Genomic DNA, 21,867 nt, shown 5'->3' with positions numbered 1-21,867 from the left:
GTACAATCCATCAATGGAATTCCAAAGAAAAGTCCATAAGTTCGTTTATGAAATGATTCGATGTACTTTTTGTTCTTGTAAAAGCCCACAGGCAAAGATTATGCAGGATAGGTAACCTAACACATTTCAATGACATACCCCTGCTGGAAAGAACACACTCATTCACACTCATTCACAATGTGAAACACAGTGTGAAAACACAATTCACACTGTGAACAGAGTGTTTTCACAGTGTGGACACCGTCACAATGTGGTAAACCATACAGTGTTCACATTGTGAAATTCGATTTCACAGTGTGAATGTGCCCGCTTACAATGTGAAAATGATTTCATAGTGTGGCCAAACTGTGAAAAATATTCCACATTGTGAAAAACGGATTTTCACAGTGTAAATATGTTACGACATACATTTCACATTGTGAACAGTAAATGTGGCTACTATATGAAAACACTTCACAGGGTGAAAATTGAATTTGCATTATGGCCGCCCTATGAAATATTTCACAATATGAACTATAAAATTCACAGTGTGACCGCTCAGTGAAAAAAACCTCAAAATTTCCAAGCGTGATCCTCTACATAATTAAGACTGATTTTGGCTCAACTATTGATATACAAGGCTCTATTTGCATAATATTTAGGAGCACTGATAATGAAGGCCTGGTCTAATCTGATAAAGAAATTGTTTACTTAGAACGACCACCTGTGATGCCTATGTATAAAGTATTTCTCCTGTTCAGTTTTCATGAGAAATGTTCGTCCCCCCTTTAAACATAACCCAGGACACAGAACAGTCCCTCCAATTATGAAAAATAGAACATTTGCAACTTTGAAAAATAGATTTTTACTAATCAATAGTAATTCATCAATTACAACTATTATAGTAATACACTTTCAACGTATGTAAGACCTTTACTCGCTTCAGTGCCAACGAATTAAGTTCTTGATAGTTTATACATTTGTAGATCAGAGGTGCCGTGGTCTAGAAGACCGTCGCCGGATCGCAAATCAAATGGTCCAGGGTACGAGTCCCAGCAGCGGCAAGCTGGGGGCTTGTAGCACCTCAAAAATCCACTGAAATGATGATGTGCGCGGTATGTATATATATGTCTAATAGCCCTCACTACTTTTGTTGCTGATGTTATACTTATACTTATTATCATTTATTAGTTTTATTCCTATTTTTATCATTACAATCATTAGCATTATTATTATTTTTAATTAATATAATTATTATCGGTAATATTAATTTTCTATTATTATTATCATTATTATCGTTATTACCATTACCATCATCAATATCATCACCATTATAATTATTATCATCATCATCATCATCATCATTGTATTACTTACCAATTCATCTTCTGAGCCTTCGTTTAGTATTGCCTTCTCCTGCAGTACAGAGTGCATGCTGCAAGGGAAAACAAACAAAACTATCTTCATTAGACAAAATTCCGGGAAATCGAAATCAAATGCAAATTATCGGGAATTAAAGATTGACCAATTATTATGGCAAATATTTTTCAAAGAATCCATTGTAGTTACATTTCAAATGATGATTGCATTATGTAAAGAAAACTTGTTGATTGTGATGTGTAAAATTACTGTAAGGACCACATACTTCAATATAAGGAGCGCTAGACTATTGCACGTGCCCTCACGTGGATCTCTTAACAGTCTTTGAGATCATGTTCAATGACCTAAAGTGAAAAGGATACCTCTAAGCAAGTCTTGTCTTTTTACATTGTTATTGCTCATTTTGTATAATCGTATATTTTTTTGTCATGCTATTGGTAATGTGATTTTTGGCCAATAATGAGTGTGTGAAATTATAATAATGGTTATTGGAAAGTGTGTAGGGAGGAGAGGGGGGGGGGGGCATTGGGAAATGTAAATTACTTAATGCTGAAATTGTTTTCGCAATAAATATAACCCAGATGTAACTCAAGGTGGGAATCCATCAAAAGACGAGGAGATCTCTATCGCAATCTATAGATTTACTAGACATGAGACTTAATGGAAAGTAGCTCTGGGCACCTTTCCTCTTTGATTTATACGCAAGTATCAATTTAAAAAATATGGCTGTGCATGGTAAACCAGGGAGTTGTGACTCCCTTGGTAAACCAAGATATCATTACAATAGAGATGACTACTGCTTTTCCCGTCATTGATGATACAGCGAAGTCGTAATTATTATTATCTTGCTTTTAAAGAAAACAATTACACCTGAGACCACAAATGTTTAAGTTCTTAACCGGGGCATGTTATTAGTAGAAGGTGCTGTCGTTTCCCACCGGGTAAGACGAGCGCGTCAAATGCGTCTTGGGTTTCCATCTTTGCACAATAAATCATGGTCACTCAGGTCCATGCTCAGATACAGTGTAGGTCAAGATAGGATGTCCGTACTTCCTTTCGCCCAGTTGTCCGCATTCCGTTACAGAAATGCACATCTTTGCTCCGGTGAAAGTAACTCCGGGAAGGTGTTGGAGCTTCCCGGAGTTACGGGGAAAGTAGCTTTTGTACTCAGACTTCATTTCAATAAGACTCAACCATGGACTGAGCACTATTCCTAACCCTAAATATACTGTCAACCCCTATCGCAGCCAGAACAGAACCCTACATCTTTGTTGAAAATGAAGCCTAGAGAAATTGTCGCCAGAGCCCCTCGCTGGAGTCACTTTCTTCCAGTAACGAAAATACAAAACATAACTGAAGAAATAAGAAGGACATGGTGGCAACACACTTTAAAGATCCAGTCCAAGGCAGTTATACCCTTTGGTTATAAGTTGGTTACAAAATGACGTCAATTTTTTTAAAGAGTTGATATTGGAATGAATTTTAAAATTTCCTTGCAATTTGCATGGTTTCACTTTACTTGCTCTACACGTTGTCATAACTACCACAACGCTACATAGGCCTTAAGATGACCTTGGCATTGGCAGAGTGCAAACTAATAATCATAAAATCATCTCCCTCACAGGAATGCCCACATTGCGTTATATTTTTACAACGCTGACATGATACAAGTTCCAGTTTAATTTGTATGACTTTCTGGCAGGGAGGGATGCATGTATATGAAGATCTATTCTAAAGTTCATGTATACATCGAACAGAGGTGAATAAATTCACCAATATTAAGATGACCTTGACGGCATTTAATGGTTCTTTATTGTCAGTTACTTTGGTAACATAACGACTCCCCTCCTAGCAACTAAATTGAATTATTCAATGTACCTGCAATTTATTATTTGCTCTACCTAGTTCCACATTGCATTTTGACGCCATCGAATATCATCGTCATGTCCTTCCAAACGGTATCTAGCGGTCAAGTTTTGGAATCTATATTTACCTAAATTAAGACTTGTAAATAAATTTATTCTGACTTCATAGTTGAATTTACTTTCAATTTGATCATGGCTCGGTTGAAGGGGCGAAGGTCTCGTAATATGGATGTCTTTGGTATTAAACCAAGTGGGTTTCAATCCACAAATTAAAAAGGCCTCTGATGAAAATGAAATCTGTAATTCAACACTCTTTCATTCGTCTATTTAAATTTAAATAATCATTGACATTAAGCGTGAACAGTGTCATTTTATACAAAATGGTAAAGTGTTAACATTATACGTGTATTTCCTATCTCGAAAAAGGTGTGAATAAGAATATGTGTTGATTTGAGTATTCTGTGTGTGTCAAACTTCTATATTTCTATGTGTGGGAAAAGCAATCGCGAATCTCCAAACCTATGTGTGAAAAATTGTAAATACAATGTCGAATCTTCGAACTTGAAACCTAAACAGAACATGGGTCACTTTAGGTAGGAACCATGTTTTACAACATAATTCGTTCGAGATGGCACCCTTCTTTTATATACAATGTCTATGAAGTCAAGACTAAGATGGTGGTATCTAGTACAGGTGAAACGCCGGAGGTAAATTGCTCCGCCAGGCGTTGACCAGGGGAAAGTTGAGACTCGGGGTGGAGCCGAGTTAGCTGCATCCAACAAAGCGTAGTCTAATACAAATAGAGACGGAGCCTGGGAATCAGCAAATTGAGATAGAAGGAGGAAGAGGAGCAGGTGGAAAATAGTAACATATTCGATGGAGCAGAAAGCAGAGAAATGGGAGAGGAATACAATGAGTAACAGACATCATTAGATGTGGGAAAATTGCATGTGATTCAAATTATTATGTACCAAGCTTACGGATATTAAAAACTACTTTGATAGGTGAAAGGAAGAGTCTTTTGGAGAGTCTTTTTTTGTTAGAAGGTAAATAAGGAGACATGAAACAGTACGATATTCTTGATAAGGAAACATATAAATGATTGTGGTACATAATAGAAACAAGCTTTGACGGTATTTTGGGTTTGAATGAGGTCGATAAAGAACTTGTGGATTAGCAAAGATGTGAACAGCCGTCAGCCAGACATAAACATTGATTTTCATTAATAAGTAATCGGAAAAGAAGCAAAATGTAGAAAGAAAGAAAAGAAAAAGATGTGGTTTAAGAGAAAGGGCGGGGATTGAACATCCTAGATTTTTTGTTGCTTATTAGACGTTTAGCAAAATATGATCATATACAGCAGATAGGCTATATCACAGAAACTAAGCCCTGACTTTCACCATAAACAGGACTACAGAGAGCCTTATACCCTTTGCACACGATGTGGCCTGGGTCTGACGTAGAACTACGTCGGTGAGTGGCGCCGCGTTTAAGGCGCCACGAGTGAAGGCAAAACGAAAGGTGTACGCCTTGCTGTGAATTATATCTTTTGCACTAAATGCCCACACAGGCTCAATTTCGTTTACAGGCACAAACTCTTATCAGTCGTAAAGTGTAACAGAGTGTCTGATCTAAGAGACTTTATCGACTGCATGGTCTAGTGCTCCCATTAGGCTCTGTACCAGACAGCCAGAGAATGAAAGAGCTAGGCTTCTGCTCAGGACTTTATGGAATTGTGTCTTAGTGTCAAATCAGAGCCTGTACCTATAGACTAAGCTCGATTAGCGCAGGAAATGACGCAATCGAAACGAAGCCTCGTGCGCAAATAGAAATAGAGGTTTAAAGCCCCACTGCACTACTTATAGTTACTTGCGCCCTCTATATAGCAAACAATGCCTAATCGGTGCATGTTGGTCCCTCATGATCCTCTTTTTCTTATGTTAATTGAGAGCTGATTTGATGAGACAACCACCTGTCAGTGACCTTGCAGGGAGGTCTAATCCCCCTTGGCCAAACTAGTGCAGACGGGCTTTAAGTCTGAAGAGCGCAAAGAAATGATAGAGGAGGCATAATGGATGTTGTAAAAGAAGGCTAAGTATGAAAGGAAAAGGCAGGTGGTAAAGTAAAACTGTGTCCAGTCAGCTGGATGGAATGAACCTGGCGGATAGAACGGAGCAGTTCAATTCCCCCAGCATCGTAAAAGTATGTAGTATTGGTATTCACGAAGGGAGAATATTATGCAAGATGTTTGAGTGCATGTTGCAATTCGGAATGACTTGCATTGACAGTTAGCAGACATGAGAGTCTAATTCAAACTGATTATAAACACAGTACAGCATCCTGTCTTAAAAGTACAACACGCTTTCGTATAAATTAAACAACGGCTAATAAAGACTCCAGTGAGAAGGATACATAATGTTTGCTCATGAATAATATTCACCCCACTGACAATATTTTTAGGAAGTAATATATTGCCCACATCGCCAGAGAAATAAACACACAACACCAAATGATTCTCAAAACTATCGATATCCAACCATTTTCATAAATCACGACAGATCAAGAACAATAGCACATACGTAATGAAGACACAACAAAACATCTTGTTTTCAGCTACATCAGGGTGGAATATTCACGTATTTCAAGCCAAATTGATGCCAATTTACGGAGCGCTGACATTTGAAAAAAAGTTCAACATGCTTTACCAAAACACATTTTCCTCTAATTACCTATAATGGTTCCAAATTTTCCACCGTTCATATTATGATTGGTTCTGAAATACGTCACTCAATGCAATCTGCACTTCGTCTGTCTACAGAGTTTACCATAATTGATAGATACGGAATTAAAGATCGGGATTAACTGACGGCAGTCCTTGATTAACTCCAAATTCAAACAATTATTTCGCAGAGAAATTTTCATATGGACTGAGCTTTCCCCCACGTTACAATAATCTAAGCACGCGTCATATCTAGTGTATGTTAGTATATCATGAATAGTATGGCTTTTATTAGACTTCGGGTGGTTTATATCTCAAGGATATCTGTAATCTTTGATTTTACTGTCCTTAAAACGTAAAAAAAAAACACTTCTAAATTTAACACTCCATGGAATTTTATCACACTATAGATATTAACAAAAACGTGTCTGTTTAGTTTTTTTTTGGTTATTACTGTTAGGTAATTAATGAATTAGCTTCGAAATTAAAAAACATTACATACACACAAACTCACACATATACAATATATACAAAAGAACTTATAAGGGCCGAAGTGTGACAGCGTTTACCGAATTCTTAGATCGCACAATATAAAATACTAAATCCGGCTCTTATTAATGCTTGATGTGTTTGAATCGAGCTTTAAAACTAATTTGTTAGATTTCGGACAAGATATATCTCTTTTTATGTTTTCACTATTGAATTAACATCTTAGATCTGAGTAGATGAATGATAGAGAAGGTAAAGAAAGTGAGGAAAAGCAAATCTCGGTTACCACAAAAGTCCAGATATATATGATGGACGCAACTTGTGTGTTTGTTCCATATTCGTCTGTGTGACCATGAACATAAACATATACAAACTATGCTATCTCAATTTCAATTAGAACATTCAAATATGCACAAGAGATAAAATGTATAATGTGTTAAATCTGAACCAGTATGGGACAAACCCTTTTCATGGTCTACTTTATCAATGAAATATTGTAAAATTGTGCCAGATAATCAGTTCAAATGAACCCTTGTAACCATATGAGTTTCCAGTCTACATTCACATGTTAAAGGAAATATTGTGTCTATTCTTGACACAACTCTGTCAAGCGACACCAATTCCGTTGGTCAAATAAAACATATTTACTCGCCCATACAAAGAGTTCCACCACTGGCGGGTGATACTTGATCAATATTTGACGTCACATTAATTTTTGGGGAGGGAATACAAATAAAAACGTCTAACCTTCTGCAGATATACTCTTCATTTATACCAACGTGAGACCTGGCACGCCGAATGTACCCAAATTAAATACATATAATAACTTTTACAGTCACAGTATTAATCCATTTATATTGATGCTGCTATTTATAAACCGTATGGACAGGACAAAAATGGAAAAGCGGATTAGGGCATAGGATGTATTTAGCATCACTCGAGGGCACTATACTCGACAATAAAACATATTATTGTGTGTCCCAATTCAGTCGAAATTGTCCTTGGTGATGCGTGATATATGACATTGACATTAACTAAATGGCAGGGTGGTATTTTGGGAAAAGGGAATTACAGGGTAACAGTGAGTTTGTTTGGAATAAATCTTAGGGAAAACGATTTAGCCATACGATCATTCTTATTGCTAAAACCATAACAGTATACAAGTATGAGTGTTGAAATGTGAAACGCGGAGGGGAAAACAGGACGCGGCAAATACTGCATTGTATTAATATTTTAAAAGATTGATTCTTTTTGCCTCCCCTATTCAATACGTTGGAGCCTATTGTTCGTGGTTGTCGTCAGCTCACGTTTTAAACGTTATATTAAAAAACAATGAATTACAAAGCTCATGCAATGTATTCTCAATTATAAGCATACATCTGTTTTGTCTACTATTGATTTTATTACTTTTTGGTAAAGAACGATAATTCACGACTCTTAATCAAGTGTTCAGAAACATAAGACTCACATTTGAGATAAAGGTATCATTACCCAGAGGCATCCATGTTGATTTCATCTTAAATACGATTAATATTTTCACCCTGAAATTGCTTAACAAGTATACAAACAAGGATATCTATTTTCCCGAATCAAAATCAAAATGCATCTAACGTGAATCAACCCGGTATTTTACATCGTGTTTACAGATTCGATCTCGGTTTCCATGGAAACTGCATCCAGCTGTACAAACGCGCATTGTCTTGAGTACATGGTCACACAGGTGTGAAACAAGGCGCCCCATGCAATGACGACTCCTCGAAGAAAAGGAGAGAGTCAATGATAGATCGCTGTGATCATAGGCGGTGGCGTAGACAGAGGGGGCTCGGGGGCACATCCCCCTATCGAGTAGTGAAAATAGTTAGAGAAAGGAATAGCGAGAAAAGAGAGTGAGGTAAAGGGAGAAGGAGCAATCAGGAGGAACGAGGATGCCCAGGGAGAGTTTCATAAAGACTAAGATCGACTTTAAGTTGGACTTATCTATGGCAGGCTGTTTATGCCACTATTTTCTCTATTCATTTACTGGCATTGGTTTCTCAAGGAACGTACCAATCGTGGTCACAAATCTACAGAATTTACATTTTTTGATAGTTCATTATTGTAAGAAAAATATTATCTACAGATCATAATTGAGAGACCAATGGTGAAAACAACTGGTGGACAACATGAACGGCCTGCCATAGTTAAGTCCAACTTAAAGTCGATCTTAGTCTTTGCGAAACACCCCTCAGGACCACCTCTCGCATCAATAGTCTTGTGAATTCGCTATTTTCCTACGTAAGACCGGTGCCGCCCCCACCTATCCATTGCCCCCTTATTGGGTGATCTCTCGTTACGCCTCTGATCATAGTTATCAAACTCGGCTGACCATACCAGTATTGATTTTTCTTATTTGTAATATCGGTCTGAAATTGTGACACCTCGAGAGGGGAGGAAATGAAATTGTCCTTCTAAAGACTAAGAAGAGTTGCTTTAGGATATCTTTAACCATGCCTTGCGTTGAAAGGAATCAAGTTATGGTCAAAAACAAATATTTAAGGCCATCAGAGAGATAATAAGCAAAATAGCGTTTATTGTTTAAAAATAACCAGTTATCCTGACAATAATAGTTAAACCGTCATGTTGTATATCTACGCACTTACTTAGAAATCAATTTAAGTAGGGTAAATATTGTAATTATCATTCAGTATTCTAAATTCACAAAAGAAGAAAATTGCGTACAATTACGATTTCTAGTCATTACAAACTATTTTTGACAACCTCTTAACTTTTAAAATTGTAGCATTTAGTATACAGGTTTGATTATTTTGGCCTTTTTTCCATATTACTCTTTCATTTGCAATCGACCCATAATAATAGTTGAATTAAATTTACAATCAATGTGGTCATCATATATTTCTTCCAGACATCTAGAAGGGTTCTACGACTCATAACCTTGCACCAATTGCTCTGCTATTAGCATCCTAAATTATTAATCTGAATTCCTAAATTCAACACTGGACCAACTTACAATGCACCTCCTTGCTTGATCGGTTGACCTTGAAAGCTCACCCCAGTATTAATTATGCAAATATTCAGTCACGTTTGTTTGTCACCCTAGAAATTTACCGGAGCAGGACCGGACCTTGCACTTGGACTTTCTATGACATCTATTTGATTTCTGACTAGCCGATTTTATTGAGTAACAAAGTCAGTGAAGAGTTTATATAAATGACACCTTTTACAAAGAATAGCTTAGCCTTATTTATTTCTCCTACGCTTTTATTTACACTGCCTTTCCTCAATTTAGCAACAAACGGAATTAAGAAAAGACTTAACTCTGTTTCGTTGACAATCGGCCGTAGACGAAAGACTTCATGCATGGCTGATTGTCAATGAAACGGAGTTAAGTCTTTTGTCAATTCTGCTTTTTGCTACGGCAGGCAGCCAGTGAAAACGAATTCGTTTGATCAAATTATGGAAATGCAAGCACTACTTTAAACATACAGAACTTTGTCATTCCTTGCTCATTTGTCGTGATTGAGGTGTCATATGAAAGGGCAAAAACGCAACCTTCTGGAAATGTGATTTTCTCTTTGAAATTCAGATACCGTCCACCAAATGACTTTTTGGTTTTCTCTCTTCAAATTCATTTTAATCACTCATGCGTAAAATATGCATCATATGAGTTGCATCAAATGGAAGAGGTGGACCTAAGCTTTCCAAATATGTGTAATTTATTAATTATGATTGTAATTAAGTTATGATAGAACATCGATGATTCTCGGTTTCGTTTTTTCTGGGACGCACTGTATAACAAACATTATTAACCCTTTGTAATTGTTTTTTTATTCAATTTTTTTCGCGTAATACGAATTCATTCATTTTACAACTGATTTTCACTTCGTGCCAATAACTAAGCATTGCTGACTTTTACAAAGCAATACTTCTCCGGGAAAGTCTAACCGAGAATGTATCCATGCAGTTTTCTTTCACTTGGATTCATGATTCCCAAGTGGACCATAAACCGCTGTAATTTCCAGGCTAAGCAGATTGTGATTTTTTCATTTTCTAAAAATATGGAGAAATAAAGTCGAATTATGCAAGTTATCCTGAGACTGCTGTACTTTTTCCATTTTGTTCTGCTCTCTTTCTTCCTGTACGCATTGTTCGGCCTGTTAATGGGCTGCCCACGAGGTGATGCTTAAGTCGATAAAAACGAGACTTGCAGTCTGGGACTGAATTCGTTTAAAGATGATTTTCTTTTTTGAAATAAATAATGCACAGTCAGTTTTGTTCGAAATGTGCCAGAAGATTTTCGTTACGTACATGTACATATTAAATTGCGCAATATTTTTAAACCAATACGTACTAAAGAATTTTGGATTGTACTTTTTAGAGTTTCGACTTCTATACTTTGGTCCGTGTGAATCGAAAAGCTTCAGTTTACTGACTGAAAACTTTTCGTGGTTTTTGTTGTAGTAAACATGTTTTTAATTTGATTATTTTTCTGAACTTTAATCACTGCGTCATTTGTCATTCAATATATCAATTGATATCAGTATTTATATATAAATACATTTTGAATTATCGTGAGCTAGACTCGAATACATAGCTAATGTATAATATGTCGGCATTCACTTTCAATAGGAATTTGGCTTTCAAGGAAAGGGCAATCTATAATAATCGAAAAAGATGTTTTTATATACCCACAATTTTAAAGAGGAACGAGAGAGAGAGAGAGAGAGAAAGAAGGGGGGAGAGATAGAGAGAGATAAGGTGAATCATATGTAGAAGAAATTATGTTTGATGTACTTCCAAAAAGTATCAACGGACTAATCAATTTCATATAAGCTGAAGTGCAATCTCTGCCGTTGACTGTAGACTGCAATTTTTATTTTAGTGCCGGCATCCAGACTCTTCCGCTAAGTAGGTATTACGGTCTATGACTAGAAAAGGGTCTATCCGATTTCGCTAAAACGTTGTGGTACATTGTCAGCTCAAATGTAGCTACTGACGCTCCAAAAGTCAAAGACACGTGGTAAGATAGCGGGAATGATGCTGCAGATGTACATGGTTTATAAGAGCTATTAGGAATGAAACGATTATTGGTATTAACAGTTACAGTACATACATGCATTGAAGCGATTCGGAAAGGTTCATCATAATAATTTATGCATGCCACTGTATGCTGCAAGGTTTTGGGATGATTAAAATAAAAGAAATTAACTCAGTCTTAGTGAAATACCATATGCTTTGCCAATAGAAATGGGTGTATGGGGGACTACACGCACGTGTTTCTTGAACTTGTTTTGTAAACCGATTCGTGTATTTATCCTATTTAGAATATGAGAGCATTTGAAGAGCGATCCAATTCATGGAACATGACTTCTATGATGTTTCTCAAAACTAAATAAACAGAATTATAAAGCTCACAAATTATATTCCATGGTTCACCAGAACACATCCTATTTTAAACGAGTGCAAAATTAAGTATCAGTTCACGGCATAGAATGGCATTCACCAGCCTTTATGCAATATTGGGTAAAATCCGTAGGTCGAAACGCATTCAAAATAATTGAATGATATTAACATCGTCCTTCTTAGTCGTTATACATTCTCACTTTCCTAATGCGGCAGCGCGCTAAATGGTGTTTAATCCTATTAAATGAAATTACCGTTTGGAAATCTGCCTTATTCGGACAACAAGGTGAAGTACACGCTCGGAAGCTAATGAATGAACATCAGTCGAAGTCTTATACATTATGTGCCAGGGAATTTTAACCAATGACATATTTTGCCCGACAGGTACAATTAAAGTTCACCCACTTTTTAAAAATGCGGCCAATTAACATCTAATTGAATTTTAAAAAAGTGCATCCTTTTACAATTTCCCGTTTTAACAAAAAATTGTTAATTGTAACTATGAAATTCTCTTACAAATTTCATTCATGATTTAAAGCCATTTCCAGAATGGACAAATGAGGATATTTATTCTTTGGGCGGAGGTGAGGGGTAGGGGCCTAGCTGTCCCAATAATGAAAGTATTTACTGCGATTTTTTCCGACTAATAAATGTCTTGGTTCCCAAATCCTCACGATAGATAGACATATGCCCCTGCAGAAAAATCTTGTTAAATCTAGCCCTACTGACAAGCCCTACTAGTCCTACTGAAGAGTTATATATGAGATTGAGTCTCCCCCTCCCCACTTCCCCTTCTAAAACCGCTACTCGAATAAAATATTCCATTCAAGTCCTCAACATGGAGACGGGGGGGGGCACTTTCTGCGTTTAATGACAAGAACATCAGACGGTCAGAGTCTAAGAAATATCGATTCTGATTTTCTGACGTAATCAATGTTATTTCCGAATTTAGGCTTCAATCCGCAATTCAATTTACGAAGCTATCTCCTCCGATTGGGTATATTCGCTTCCAAGATGAGTGTCTCGAAGAAAGCATGTTTACTCATTCAAGTGCACTTCAAAGTTTTGCCAGTTTAAAGAGGAATGATGCGGGTTTTTGTTTGTTAAACAAAATTTCAACAGAAATTATGCAGATAGTCATGTTTAGAAACATATTTAGAAGGTTTTACAGAAATCAAATTAATGATAGATTGGACAATATTAGGTCATGAGTAAATTATGAATATCATCAACCTCACTGGCATCGAGCATACTATCATTACGCAAATGACGGTAATTCAGAAAACGAATCGAAGCTAGATATTTCGTCATAATATTCCTTGTTGTTTTTAGATTATTATGACATTATCTTTGTTAACCTTAAAAACCCTACATGTACAAATATTATTTCTTTAATGTATGAGATGCACTTTATTAAAAAGATGTTAATAGGACTGTCTATGGAAACAGCGTGCAGTGAAGTGTTAAGAAAGTGAAATATTGCATGCGTGATATAAAAGAAACTTCTATAACCTTAATATTCAAATTTGATGTTAGTCATTCAATATATTATCCTATTTTTAGGAACATAATTTGACATGAACATCACTACGATACTGACTAAAATATGAGCAAGAATTTGGAATCATCTGTAAAAAAAAAATGACAAGGCTGTTAGAAACGATTTCCATTGTTTTGACTGCCTTCAATAGGTTGGCAATTTGACTCATGATGGCAATAAAGCAACAACCTTGCATAAGTTTCAAGGGTACTTCAACATCTTAACAAGTTTTTTAAGGGTCACACAGTCCATATCAGACATTTTCATGAAAATATACCCAAATCCTGCCGCCACCAAATCCATTTATCGAAAGTGCAGTGACCCTAAATGTAAAAGTTTTCTAGTTGATAAAATGTACCGGTTCTACCGGTTGCAATAACCTATTAATGCGTGGTATTCTACGCGAAACCCTCCCCCATCCTTTAAAGCCTCGTTGGAAAGAACCATTACGATACAAACCAATAACTGCATAAGAGCATTCAATTTCAAGTAGCTATCAAGGGTTAATGCAAAGCTGGGGGACCTGGAAAATACACCGAGGGAGGTAATGTAAAAAAATGTTTATATGGAGACACAAGATAAAACGGGAGTAGAATAGATTGTAGTTTCGGATGTAAAGATGAGCTACATCCTCGGAATAGATTGGACATAGCGTGATGTTGGCTAGATGGTGCTTACAAGAAACTAGAAAGTCTGATGATGAGATTTTTTGTTCTCCTTTTCCTTCCGTGTCAGCTTGTTTGCTGGTGGAGATTCTTTCTTTTTTCTTTGTGAGGACGGCCATGTCTCATGTGATAGACCTGAGAAATCCGCGAACTGAAGCCTAATAAAACGCCTGAGTTGATATCGGGAGCGGGATGAGGAGAGATGGAGGAGACGAATTTGATGAGAAGGAAATGTGAATTGGGAGGATGCTTAATTGAGAGGCAGGTGCGGGATGACGACTTTCACCCTCACACACAAACAACGTGTCCTCTGATTCACAGAAAACACCCCCTCTTCTTCAATTCGTCATCATTATAAGAAGAGAATGAGAAAGAAGAAAGATGAAACATGATTCTAAAGACGAAATGATGGAGGAAGGCAAGAAACGATTGGTGGATAGATATTCAGAACCTAAGTAATGTATCGGAGGAAGGAATCGAAATTGATGGAGAGAATAACTGAAGGAGGGGAAGAGAGAAATTGATTGATTGAGAGAGAGAAAAAGTCAGATAGAATGACAGACAGAGAGACAGAACGATAAACAGTGAAAGAGAGCGTGTTTGGAAGGGAGTGTCGGAGTGAATGAGAGGATGCACGAAACGGATAGAGCAAGAATAACAAAACAAAAGTAAGAGGGCGTGTAAAAGAGAAACAAAAGCAAATCGAGAAGTATCATAATGAACTGTGGAAGATGGGAAAAGACAGAAGACTAAGCAGAAAAGAAGACGAATTTGGAAAAAGAAGATATTGGGGCGAAATATGAAAATTAGTAAAAGGAAAGATTAAAAAACAGCAAAGGATATTAAGAATACGAAACATGTGAAGAAGAGCAGATAAAGAAGAGATATCCAAACGAAAGAGAGGAAAAGGAAAAAGTAAAACCACAAGACAAGCATACCAAAATCTAGTTCAATAACATTCACATCGGTGAGCTAAGTTTTTGTAAAAAAATCGATGAAAGTTATTAAGCGGTATCGAGCTGTCATAGCTTTTGCCAATGGACGTCCACCACTAATCTATTTTTCTAGAACTCAGTCGATATCAATTTCGAATGTTTTTCTAAAACTATGACTCAAGGCTGAAGACACCTTTCATTTTATGTTGCCATACTTTAAGTAGGAAAACGGCTGACAAAAATTAATGTGTTTCCTTCCTCGTTCTTACAAGACTGAATTGAATGTACAAAACTTCGCTTTTAATACATGCGTCTATCAAACAAATCTATGCGTATATTTCATTAATTCCATTATCATACATTCAAAACAATGAAACTATTCGTTCATAAATGAACGATACACAATGAATCACTGTATCATCTTTCTTTATCTAGAGATAGATATTTTTAATGATTAGTTTGATATAAAACATTGTGCAGTACCACGTTATCAGTTATCTTATTCATATTTGTTCACATTTTGTTACATTACAGTGTTCGGGTGAATGTTCCCCAAATGAGCGAAGGTGAGTGTAGTCCTACAGTAGGATATGTGTCCGCATAAGAGAATATTTAAACTATCACAGGAGTTGTCATGCAAGGACACTTTTCAAATAGGAACGGTATACAGAGATTTCACGATCTGACACATAAATATGACTATTTCAAACATTATACAGTACAATTTCACATATCAAATAGTATGATATGATGCATTTTATGTCTATCTCTACTCTACGAAGGTAAAGAGTATCAATTTGTGGTGGAGAAGGTCCTTCAAACATTGTCATTTTAATGCCCATATGAATAAATTATTACTAAGTAAACTAGAGAATGATATAATGTCAGTTGTTGTTTTTCTTAATGATGCAAGTCACTGTAGCTGCACTTTTTAAAATAATAAATGATATCATGAAAATATTTTGATCCAACACCTTCACCTACTTTTTTATTCCACGTTAAGCAGCTATATAGTTCAAAATATAGCTTTAATCCAGAGGTACATTAAACATCGTTTAGGATAGCAATGGAGCCGCGCTTATGAGATGACTATGGTGTATGTAATGGCACCCATAGCGTGGCAAATTACAACCTTGAGATACGTAATACAGAGAAACCAGTGGCGTAGCCGCCGGAGGTGGGGGGGGGGTAAGACGTCCCCCAATTTGAATTACAAATAGAAAGATACTGAGACAAAAAAAGGGGTACGGCAATATAAAAATAAAAATAAAAAAAGATTACCCAACCTACTATTCCTTTACACTTCCACATTAATCCTCTTAAGTTAGAATGCAGTGGTCCCCTCCCCAATAATGGGACCTACCTACTCTACTATAATGCACAGAGATTTTGATCTCCAAGCATGAAAGCGTGTCTTACAATGTAAGTGTTACTAATTCGTTTAATGTCTGCCTCAAGAAGGCAAGCAGGCGTGTTACGATAAATCAGTTTCGGGCGACTGGTAGAGCGTCGAAATGGAGGAACCTACAGGGGGAACCTGCCCTTAGTATTAACTGATTGCTGAAGAAGACGGAGATGGTGTCAGACACCTTTTTGCAGATATGTTTTTAAACGAAAAACAACCCCAAAATAATCATTAAAAAGAAGAAAAGAAGTTTATTACGGCATAAAAAAAATAATCTATTAATTTCCTTTCTTCAAATTGCATTCTCTTCGATGAAAAGAAGTAGAAATGTTGCATTCCGTGTTACACGCGGGATATCGATGCTGGAGTGATGATGATGGTGATGATGATGATGATGATTTACACAGGTGCACGCTAAAGTAACGGTCAATGGTTGTAATATGTCTTTAATAATACTGCAGCCCATTACTTGATATTCTGATTAATCTCTTAGATTTTCTTTATGCTAATTTCGGTATTGCAAGTGTCATTAAACTTTGCGGACCCAGTGACAGAAAACAAATGACCAACAATATGTAATGAGTTAGGATATCAAATTTAAAGAACACTCATTTACTCATCGTGTAGTGTCGACGAACAGTCCCTCCTGTCCATGGTTCCTTTCGGACTCCAAGAAAAAACCGGTACACCTAGCACCCTTGGCCCAGTCTTCGAGTAGTGGTAATCTAAAAACGCCACCGCATTACCCCCACTTGAAAAGGATGTAAGCACGCCATTCGTTCCTTTCCTCATTTCCATAGCGATCATGTTCTTTCCTCTCATTGACTCACCTTTTTTTGGAAGTCTCACCTTTCAATATTCCCTTCTTCATTTCTTTATCTCTCTTTCCTATCTTTCGTCTCCTGTTTCTAATCTTTTTTGGCAAGACATTTATCTACATTTGCCACTCCCCATCCAGGTGAGGCAAATAGGTATTATACCTGGCACGAAGTTATATTTCTCTTGAAGGCTTCTAGCGCCATGGGTAATAACATTACCTTGTACTTAACGCCTTAAGCATTCCATGGGATGGAAATGTGCGCAAAATAAACGTAGATAATTTTGCCATCATTATTCTTATCATTCTCAATTTCTGCCCTCTCTCTCTCTCTCTCTCCTTTCCCCTCAAAATTATATTCGATCAGAGGAAAATACGTTTGACAAGTAAGTGTATAAAACACAATGGCATCTCATATAAAAGAAAAGTTCCGCATCTGCATGTTATGGAGATGAAGCTAGAACTCTTTGGAAAAAGCACTTACCAACGCAGGCTCCTAGACTTAACCTACTGATAGTGAAGCGCTCTAATGGCTAAAATTTCCGCTTGTTTTTTTCGCATTCAGATTGTTCCAGTGGCAGTATAAGCATAAGATATCAATACTAAACCTTCCGGAGCTTGTAGGCTTTTACTTTAATGAGTGAAAGCAATACACATGGACGCAAAGTTGCGATGACATGGAGTCTGTGTCTTTCAAATATTACTATGACATCGTATTTACAACAAAAGTCATATCCTAAGACTGCCCTAGGGATATGACGAGAAAAGAGTATAGTCACAATCTAAGAACAGATATGTATGGTTATGTAGTGCTTGATTTGAACGTTAAGATAAATATGAGTTCTGGTCAAACGGTCACATTGTGAAAGAAACTGACTGGAAGCAATTGAGAAAGGGCGATTATTTAGTATACTGAATAATGTCTACAGTGGGGTTTGGGAATGCTAAAAAACGAAAAGAAAATGATCCAATCATGCTGAAAAGCATTCGCACTGTACATAAAATTATGTACACAAAATAAGTGGCGTGAGCACTTGGTTCAAATATAGCAGCTATATCCCGAATACAATTGGAAAATCAATTCTTTTGAGGGGACTTTCTTCTATGACATTCTTTTCATTGCACATTTAAAAAAAAATGGTATTAGAAATATGCTCATGAATAATTTGCAGCTTTACTAGAACCCATCATTCTCTTTTAATGGAATGTCTTGGAGGCTTTTTTCCCCGCCATGCTAAATCTCACTCATGACTGATAGTGGTTTCTGCTTCAAGGTCTCAAATACTGGAAATATCAAAAACATGGCTCGGCTCTCTTGAAACATTCTCACAGCCTTATCTCCACTCTTCAAAAGCTCCTACAAATACAAAATGGCATCTTTACTTCAAAGCCTAACACTTACGTATGACAGCATCAGGCGTTCGGGAACATTGAGTGGACACACTAAAATAGACAATGTACCAACTTGGAAAACAGAACAAGCACGAATCGAATCTCTACTTTCATAATGTTTTAACCATAATTCACCTTGAGCTTTGATGATATTTCAGAAATTCAAAAAGGTCTACAAGATTCATATCATGTCAATTTTGCAAAGCTTTGTAAAAGAAGCTCCAAAATAAGTGGTACACAATCCCCATTCTTTGTCTTGTAATGCTATTTTCGAATACTATTTTAAAATCGGTGTGGAACGGAATTGTTCTCTTTGTATAACACATCGAGAACTACATTTGTCTGTCAGCGGGTTTGAAGATTGAAAACATGAGTGATTGATGGTGCGCGTTAATTATTCGATCATTTCTGCAAAAGCGATTTTAATCCCGTAAATCTGCTTTCGCATTGAAGAGTTCATTTCCAAAGGTCACTTCCAATCTCACTTCCAATTTTCTAAAATACCTGGTGTTGTGTTGTGTTGCTATAAACCGTGTCTGTATACATCCCCATGTGTTTAAAACAGCTGTTTACGAGTATAATGCCTGGTCATCTGTTCAGCGCGTAATTACAGCCGATTTCAGACTGTTTATCTGATGATATATCCACGCACTCAAACACGCACACCCACACTTAGTATCACGCACGCTTGAGTGACCGGCTAACACACACATGCTTGGGGATAGGTTATGGATGCGCCGTATGTAAGCGTGGTGATCTATGCTAGAACATAGATAGAGGGGTGATGGGTCATTATTTTAGCATTTGCGCCTCGGGAGTAAATTGTCACTTTTTATGAATGGATGTGATTAATTCGGACGGACATCTAGGGTGGGCAGCTGCTCACAGAACTTGTCTTATCTATTTGAGAGCTTGACACCATCTTTTAGACGTTAAGTGAAGTGGTCTTAATACGCGCTGATTCACAAAATGTTCACCTGTTATTAATCGTTTGGATGTCAACTCTAAAACGATAAAAGTCATGCTCATTTTTTTAAATAGTTGATTTGAATTTGTAAAGAAGTCATTTAAAATAGTAGTTTATTCTTTAACTCTCAAATACTTGATCCAATCCATTTAATAGATAAGACCCTACACTAATCCCTTAGATTATGAACGATAACATACTTTAATGCCCTAGATAGGTGGGTTAAAGTTGCAGTATAATCAATTATTGGTCAAGTAAATATTTGTCTCTTGTTGCACGAAAACGTTAATCTATGCAGATATTAGTTAAGTGCAAGGTAAACGATTCTAGAAATTTGCCTATAAAGCAAGAAATACAAACTTGTCCAACATCATTTAGTTAAAGTTTCATGGTTTATAGTGTCAATCAATTTTTCCAAAAATGTAAAGAAAATTGTCAAGTCTTTACCGAAATCAATTCATAGCTGATTTTTATGCACTATTCTTACTGTTGCTAAGCCTGAAATTGAATATTAACATTAATGTTCGTTTCCATGTATGATAAATCTAGGATGATTCCACGACTTCCTTACTTCTTTCTCTCTCTCTCTCTCTCTCTCTACCTCTCTTTCTCATGCCCTCATTACTTCTTTTTAATAGAAACTCAATCTATTTTCTATTGCCACTTCTCGAAACTCATGACACTCCCTATTCTTCTTTCACACGCGCACTTCCAAGTGCAGCTGACCTATTTGTTAAAGGCCATGTGGTATTCCACGACTCACTACTTCATCCAAATGATGGAAGAACTGTCATAATGTATGATATGTAAGATTAGCATTGTGAAGATCTTATTAATGTTTAAAATATGTCTCTTTGATATCAAAAATATTTACTTTTAATTTCTTTCTTTACTAGGTCCTTTTGGAGTCTGAGTCTAGTAAGGCAACCCAATTTTCCCATTCTGTTACACATGACCGGGGATAGTGATGCGACTGATAGACATTGACCTGTTTGGAGCAGATATTGAGTTCCCTAATAAAACCTAGAATGGCTTAGCGCAAAGCTGTCTCTTCGTGAACGTTTGACAGAATGTCTTACCGGACGATTTGAAACCTGATATAGACATTTCTTTCCGAACTAAAGTAGGAATTGCCCTCCTTTCACTTGGTTGGAATAATACAAATGAAGTATAAAATCAATTATCCTTACCTTGCTTATATATTTCCGGTGCGAATTAATGCAAAATATAACAATTCTGACAAATGAATAAGCCTCGTTTGCTTATATAATTCCAATGAGCTGCTGGACGAAAGTCAAAATCATGAAAGACAATTTAAATCACAAGAATATTTCTGTTTGCATTTCTTTGGTGTTGTTGCACATATATTTCCAGGATAATAGAATTCACTCGTAATTGATGTAGCTCCTTGAGTCATCTTATAATACGCAGAAAGAAGCAGAATAACTTAAAGTGAGCGATGTCAGAGCAATTCAAATTACACACCAGTTCTTGGTTTTTAGCGTAAAAGGCGAAATTTGATAATTTCTTTTCAATAAACTTATTTCATCCTGTAGGTTATAGAGCCCATATCCTACATCAGTTGGTCATCCTATTACAGCACCTCGAAGAACATCCTCACTTCTCCTCTCTTCATCTGAAGATGGACATTACACGTCAGAAACGAAATGAGGTAATGATTGCAGACAACTGGTGCATCCCTTGCCATCGTATAACTTTTGAAGTGATCCTCATGATTGCTCTCCAATGGCATCCGACGCCCTTCATTTGAAAACACTTCACCTCGACATTACGCTTGGCACGTGGTCCATGGCAGTCAGATTGAGATTGAATTTCACCAGATCTGACAGTATTAATAAAGAAGTTCATTCGAAATTCAACCCCCAGACGGGCTTACATGACAGGTAAATCTAATAAACGCCTTCATTCAGGAATGCGTAAATATTATCATGAATGACGATAATTATCGGTGCCGGTTTTACGCTTACAGTCGGAGTCCATGGTCCAAATGAGGGCAAATATTTACATAATATGTACCAATGGCGATTTTCCATCGCTGTTTTATTCTGTACTTAATCACCAAGAAAGAGATTACAAGATTACAATGCAAATGTCACAACCGAGTTCAAAACGTACAAGCTTAAAAGTTGGTTGACCGGAAAACCAACGAGCAAAAATGTCCAATGGCTATTAACTGAAATGGTGTATAATTATGTCGGTAAATAATACATGTTTTAGTCATGATCTAAATTAGACACGAGATTACAACGTGTAGAGCACTCACGCATGTTGTTATGAATCAGCGACGCTGTGA

General features: G+C 36.7%; 1 protein-coding gene across 1 annotated transcript in view; it reads right to left on the bottom strand.

The window, feature by feature from the left end:
- The window catches only part of LOC577790 (probable cation-transporting ATPase 13A3), a 55,446-nt gene extending 34,394 nt beyond the window's left edge, over positions 1 to 21,052 (bottom strand). The window contains exons 1-2 of the mRNA XM_030987091.1: positions 20,744 to 21,052; positions 1,357 to 1,414 (exon numbers count right to left, since the gene is read on the bottom strand). Of these exons, the coding sequence (XP_030842951.1) occupies positions 1,357 to 1,413 (57 nt within the window). The 5' untranslated portion in view covers position 1,414; positions 20,744 to 21,052. The remainder of the gene's footprint in view (positions 1 to 1,356; positions 1,415 to 20,743) is intronic.
- Between the last annotated feature and the right edge of the window lie 815 nt (positions 21,053 to 21,867).

This window comes from Strongylocentrotus purpuratus, unplaced genomic scaffold (assembly GCF_000002235.5).
Source record: "Strongylocentrotus purpuratus isolate Spur 01 unplaced genomic scaffold, Spur_5.0 spur5_scaffold_16, whole genome shotgun sequence".
NCBI lineage: Eukaryota > Metazoa > Echinodermata > Echinoidea > Camarodonta > Strongylocentrotidae > Strongylocentrotus > Strongylocentrotus purpuratus.
Note: the sequence above shows the minus strand (reverse complement) of the source record. Positions and strands in the feature narration are given on the sequence as shown.